Genomic DNA, 7,166 nt, shown 5'->3' with positions numbered 1-7,166 from the left:
GAAAGATAAATAGAATAAGACAACCTACAGGTTGCTCAGAAAGGAACAAAACCACTATCAACTTTGAAATGGATTTATATTGTATCTTTTTTCCATTCTATAGTAATTGAGTCATCCAGCAGGTTGCGGAGAAAGGAATGAAAACAATATCAACTTTGAAATGAATTTATGTTGTATCTTTTTTCCATTCTATAGTAATTGAGTCGTCCAGCAGGTTGTCAAGAAAGGAATGAAAACACTATTAACTTTGAAATGGATTTATATTGTTTTTTTTTTTTTTTGTCGCCCAGTTTTATAGTAATTGAGTCATAATTCTTGATAGTCTAGATTTCCCTTTAAGCCACCTATTGATAATTTTCTATATTCTTCCCATATATAGTTAGATGTTTACATTAGTATACAGCATTATATTTTTTAGAAATGTATACAGCAGGAGGTGAGAGTAGAAAGTAAGCAGCACCAACAATGTAGCATTCAATAGAGGTGTAGCAAGAGATTGAAACAAAACAGTTCAAAAATATATTAAAAGGAGTTTCAAAGAACAATTTTTTTCAGTTTTAGTACGATAACAAGTTTAGTAATTTTAGTCAAAGTATAGTAGTGTTACACTTCATAAATGAATTTATAATTTTTTTAATATTGAAACAAAGCAAGAAAGATACATAGGATAAGGTAATCAAAAGATTATCAAAGAAGAATGAAAACACTATCAACTTTGAAATATTGTATTTTTTTTAGTTCTATACTAATTAGTGTCTAGATTTCCCTTTCAACTATCTATTGATAATTTTTAATTTTTAACAAAAGAATACAATAAAATAAAATACTCAATATACTTTTCTATAACATGTTGAAAAAACTTTTTCATACAAAAACAAATAAAACACATTAAACACTTTAAGCTAGCATACACATGCTCTATATCATCAACTACCCAAATGAAACAATTCAATGCATTAAGCTAGCTTACACATGCTCTATACCATCAACCACCCACTTGGGTCGAATTTAATATTTTCCAATTGAATGATTGAGTGAGTTACAAGGTAGTTTGGTAGACCTGTCAGCTTAGCCTGTCAATTATAAAACAGTCCCCAATGAAAACAATCCCATAAATTGTCAAACAATCACCCATTGTCTTCATTGGTTTTAGTCATTATTCAATGGAGTTGAAGACATGTATTGTAGTTATCTACTCCATGATAGCAGTTGTATTTCTCTCAAGTCATGGAAAATGCAGCCCTCCTGGCCCTGTGGTGGAATGTTCAAGTGGGCTGACAGACTGTGTGGTTACAAACTCATATGGTGCCTTTCCTGATAGAAGCATTTGCAAGGCTTCACAGGCAGTATTTCCTTCCACAGAAGAAGAGCTCTTGGCCTCTGTTGCAAATGCAGTCAAGAAGCAGCAAAAAATCAGAGTTGTATCAAAGCATTCTCACAGTATTCCCAAACTGGTATGCCCTGAAGGGGACTCGGGACTCATCATTAGTTCAAGAGATTTAAACCATGTTGTGTCTGTAGATGAATCATTCATGAGAATGACTGTTGAGAGTGGTATGGGCTTAAAAGATTTGATTGACAGTGCTGCTGAACATGGGCTTGCTCTGCCTCATTCTCCATACTGGTTGGGATTGAGTGTTGGAGGAATGCTGGGCACTGGGGCTCATGGCAGCTCTCTGTTTGGGAAAGGCAGTGCAGTTCATGAATATGTTGTGGGGATGAGATTGGTAGTCCCAGCTTCCAAAGAAGAAGGATATGCTAAGGTTGTGACTCTCACTGAGCAAGACAAAGACCTCAATGCTGCAAAAGTTTCTCTTGGAGTCCTTGGTGTTATTTCTCAGGTAATGACCATCAAATCTGTTCTTATTTGTTTATCATGCTTTAAACTTTTGCATCTAAAAATAAAAATAACCATCTACTTTTATATTTAAAACTTACAAACATAAACATAGACAAAACAATAAAACCAAACTTAAAGAAATTATTAGAAGAATCCACCTTGAAAGAAAATATATAGATTGTTAGAGCCTGTCGACAACAAAAGCACGTAGTTTACCATGTAGAGGAACTCCTAGAACCTAATAAAGAAGTGACCCAAAAGGAAAGGCATAGTAGACTGAAGTAGCTTATGACCAAACACTAGCCCAAGGTAACTTGAAAGGCAAGCTAAGCTAGACCAAACTGTGCCTCGTAACCATTGAAAAAAGTGTCATTGATGTTATTGTCAAGAATGAAGCTTGCTGACAGATGATCCATTGTCATAGTCTTTGGTGCTGGTCCTGCCAAGTGTTGGAATAGTTATAGTTATATATATATATATGAGTTTAGAGGTTTGAAAGTAACAAATTTAGGTCTGAATGTAACTATAATTAAGCATTACAAAGAGTCGTAAAGAAACAAATCAGTTTAAAATAGTTGAAAAAATTAGTTTTGGGCAGACTGCATAATACAATAAGAGAAAATGTCTATTTTTTTAAGAGTATAGAGCACATGTTAATTTGTAATGATATTAGTAATTCTAAGTAGAGACCTGTTGTGATCCTTAACAGTAGCTGATAGAGAAGACTAGACTTTAGATATTGGTATAAAGAAAAATATCAGAGAGCATACCATGCATAATCATTTTCATAGGCAAAAAGACATTAGAAAAAACAGCTTACCAAGCTTGAATAGTTGGTGCTATCAACTAGATGTTTAGCTTTTAGCATTATTAAAAATATATGACCAGAGAAAAAAATTAAATCGATCTGTCTTCAATTTTGTAGTTGAATACGCTAACACGGGTGTTTTAACTAGAATATAGAATATAAGATTGAAAGATAGTGAGTATGGTTGGCTTGGCAGGTGACTTTTCAACTAGAAGCTATGTTCAAGCGTTCCATCACAAATGTTTACAAAAGTGATGTCAACATAGAAAACAATATAGTAAAATTCGGGTTGGAGCATGAGTTTGCAGATGTAACTTGGTATCCCTCTCAATCCAAAGTTGTTTACAGAGTGGATGACAGGCTCTCTATCAATTCATCTGGTAATGGAGTGAATGATTTTATTGGCTTTCAGCCTCAATCAACTGCTATTTTGGCCACAACCAGAGCCACAGGTAACAGAATCAAATGACTCAAATGACTGCTTTTCGCATTCTTATTAGACAATTAGCAATTTCAATTTAAATCATGTATTTTAAGTTTTGATTTGTGTCAATGATTAATCTTAAATCACGCAAAAGCAAGTATGATTTCAGATGAACTACCTAAACAAATCAAAACTTAAAACTGATATATAATAAACAATAGAATGATTATTATAAACTTTCACTTCCAATGAAAGAGTATATGATATGAAATGAGTCTACTAATTATCTGGCATCTTTCTGTAGAGGAGGTTAAAGAAGCAACAAGAAATGGTGCGGGAAAGTGCATTCTCTCTGCAATTCAAGTTTCAACCATTCTAAGCACGGGGGCAGGACTCAAGAACAATGATCTACTATTTACAGGATACCCAGTTATTGGGTACCAGAACAAAATGCAATCTGCTGGTTCATGTCTTACTAGTTCAGAGAATGGAGTGCTCATATCATGTGCATGGGACCCTAGAATCAAAGGCTTATTCTTCCATCAAACAGGCATGAGTATCACTGTCTCTAGGGTTTCTGAGTTTCTCTCTGATGTTAGGAAACTAAGAGACATGAACCCCATTAGCATGTGTGGGCTTGAGCTCTACAGTGGTATTCTCATGCGTTTTGTAAAAGCTTCCAGTGCTTATTTGGGAAAAGAGGAAGATTCTGTAGACATGGATATTACATATTATAGATCAAATGATCCCAACACTCCTCGGCTCTATGAAGATGTTTTTGAGGAAATTGAACAGATGGGTTTTTTCAAGTATGGTGCTCTGCCTCACTGGGGAAAGAATCGAAACCTTGCATTTGATGGTGTTATTAAGAAATACAGCAAATCAAATGAGTTCTTGAGTGCCAAGAACAAATATGATCCACGGGGTATCTTTTCAAGTGAATGGACTGATAGTTTGCTGGAGTTACAGGACAAACAAGTGACTGTATTGAAAGATGGGTGTGCTTTGGAAGGATTATGTGTGTGCTCAAAAGATACACACTGTGCTCCTGATCGAGGCTATTTCTGTGAAGCAGGAAAAGTTTATACTGATGCTCGTGTGTGCAGAGGCCGAGAAAGTAAGCAAACTCTTTTTGATTCGAGTTAATGAATCAGAGAACTCAGAGATTGAGAGATGAGGATCTCATCTTCAATAATAATTCTTAATAGAGGTTTGAAGATTGGTGGCAAGAATAGCAATGCTGTAATGTAACTATCACATTATGCAATTATTAATATAGGGGAAAGGATCCAGTAGTTGAGCATGTACCAATTGTTGTGAGGATTGTTGATATCTTTTGTTCCAAAAATTGAACAAATAAAACCTATTGTTTGAAACAAAAATGTACCAACAGTTGTTAGGAAATGTACCAACAGTTGTTAAGAAATGTACTAATATTGTAAAAAGTAACCAATCAGGTGATGCCATGTCAGCTGCACAACTATTGGGGTCTCTTTTGCACGCCTATTGGTCTCACTTTTTTGGGGGGCTGTTTTGGACACCTTGGCAAAAAGCATGCTGATGTGGCATCATATTTGATGATGTGGCCCTAAAACCTTAGTTATAAGCAGGGGACTTGCCAAGTAAGCTACTGTAAAAAAATCGAAGTGATTTGAAATTTCCAAATAAGATTTTGAGAAGCGCAAAGTTAGGGTGCACAACTACTAGGTCCTTTCCCCTATAATAAGTCAATATTATTTATTTCATTTGTTTTTGTTTTTTTAATATTTATTATTTTATTTTATTTAAAAAAAGATAATAGTATTATATTCAAACAAAAAAGAAAGGTGGCAGAGAACTACACCCACAAAGTCTTGCCCCACAAATCCTTAAATTTCGATCCATTTGACTTTCAATAGACATTGATAAATCTTACATGTTCAATATTATGTAAATTGTTTTATTATTTTTACTTTTATTTAACCTTAATATATAGAAATTAGAAGAAATATTTAGAGATGTTATTGATTGGTTGATATGTATATTTTTTAATGAAATGGGCATAAATATAGTAATTAAAGGCACTAGGTAGGTTTTCAAGATGTCATTTATATCAACTTAAATTCAAGGTAATATTACAAAATTTAGTGTACATCTTTGTTTCCAAATAGGTGTAAGAGTATGTTAGGAATTATCACTTCAACAATCAAAATAAATAAAATTTGGTATTGTAGCAATGACCAAACACTTGTACCTTCTACTCTTTTATTGAGGGGTCCTAATCCTACTAGTACTAGAACTTCTCAAGATCCATGAGTTCATTTTATTTATGTGTTTCCATCCCTTTTAGGGGTAAGAGAGCCTAAGGGGAAATGTAGAATGACTATTGATGATGCTAAGAACATGGGTATAAAGTTATTCAATATGTAAAATATGAATGAAGTAGATGATGTCATTGAAAAGTTACTCTTTGGCAATGATATTCCATTTCATGTAGCCCACTCTCCTTATTATAAGGAATCTATTAAATAATAATAAAAGGAGGACCATCATTTATGCAACTAGGGGAGACAAAATTGAGGAAAACAGTCTTGGACAAGAATTATTCCAAGATTAATATTTTAATGGAGAAAAATGAAGGCTAATTAAGTCAGTATTAGATGCAACATGATTAGGGATGGGTGGATGGATATCAACCATGTTCAACAAAACAACATCATGATCACATGTAAAAAGGGCACTTCGGCCAAGTATTTATGTATGGTACCATAAGAAAGTTGATTTCTAGTTCCAAATCCTTAGAGATACTAGTGAGGAGGTTGGACTAGAGAACATGGTGCAAGTACTATCATATGTACATCAAATGTGCACAAATGTATAAGGAAACTTATTTTGGTCTCATATAAGTATATTTGGTGTAACCATTGTTATGTGAATGCCATGAATAATGTACTTAATGACATGGGAAAAATACTTAGAACAAAAAGGTAATTAATAATGCTAGAGATGTGCAAATGTTTACTCTATATACACCACACTTTACATGCAACTTTTAACACCTTCTCTAAGGAGCTTTTGAATCCTATAGAGACTATATATTTATCATATTTCATTATATTGGAGAGGATACTTGAGTTTCAAGAGGCATTGCAACTCATGGTCATGATGGTAAAGTGGAATTATTGTTCTAATTCTAATTGAAATTAGGGGAGGAGGGTTAAGGAGGTGATGAAGAGTGCCACTTTTTGGGTTGTGTATTGTATGGAAATAGATTTCACTAGTTTATGCATGCAAACTAGGAATTAATTTACCTATTTCACAATAATCACTCTTAGAAGGAGAATGAACTCAATAGGCTCAACCTCAAACTTATTAGGGAAGGGGTGAGCACAAGGTGAATTCAGTACTCCTTGGTTGAGTTGAAAATGAGTAATTGAAATTAGGGGAGGAGGGTTAAGGAGGTGATGAAGAGTGCCACTTTTTGGGTTGTGTATTGTATGGAAATAGATTTCACTAGTTTATGCATGCAAACTAGGAATTAATTTACCTATTTCACAATAATCACTCTTAGAAGGAGAATGAACTCAATAGGCTCAACCTCAAACTTATTAGGGAAGGGGTGAGCACAAGGTGAATTCAGTACTCCTTGGTTGAGTTGAAAATGAGTAATTGAAATTAGGGGAGGAGGGTTAAGGAGGTGATGAAGAGTGCCACTTTTTGGGTTGTGTATTGTATGGAAATAGATTTCACTAGTTTATGCATGCAAACTAGGAATTAATTTACCTATTTCACAATAATCACTCTTAGAAGGAGAATGAACTCAATAGGCTCAACCTCAAACTTATTAGGGAAGGGGTGAGCACAAGGTGAATTCAGTACTCCTTGGTTGAGTTCAAAATGAGTAATTGAAAGGATGTGAATTGGATGTGAGAATTAGGGCTAGAAGGTGCAAAATTTACAATAAACAACATAAACAAGTAAATGCAAAACTTACAATCACAAAACAAACCTAGATCTAGAAAGGGGATGCAAAGAGGAACCTATGTCTAAAATATGGTCTTGGAAATGTGGGATAATGGTGCTTGGGCACCACTATCCAACTAGAGAATTTTTTA

General features: G+C 34.2%; 1 protein-coding gene across 1 annotated transcript; it reads left to right on the top strand.

The window, feature by feature from the left end:
* Window positions 1–1,178: 1,178 nt before the first annotated feature.
* LOC131077945 (L-gulonolactone oxidase 2) lies at window positions 1,179–4,321 on the top strand. Its single transcript, XM_058015545.2, has 3 exons — window positions 1,179–1,841; window positions 2,845–3,100; window positions 3,377–4,321. The coding sequence occupies exons 1-3, from the start codon at window positions 1,200–1,202 to the stop codon at window positions 4,216–4,218; spliced, it is 1,740 nt and encodes a 579-aa protein (XP_057871528.2). The 5' UTR covers window positions 1,179–1,199; the 3' UTR covers window positions 4,219–4,321.
* Window positions 4,322–7,166: the final 2,845 nt, after the last annotated feature.

Source organism: Cryptomeria japonica, chromosome 5 (assembly GCF_030272615.1).
Source record: "Cryptomeria japonica chromosome 5, Sugi_1.0, whole genome shotgun sequence".
Taxonomy (NCBI): domain Eukaryota; kingdom Viridiplantae; phylum Streptophyta; class Pinopsida; order Cupressales; family Cupressaceae; genus Cryptomeria; species Cryptomeria japonica.
The sequence above is the reverse complement of the archived record's forward strand: the minus strand, read 5'-3'. Positions and strand labels throughout refer to the sequence as shown.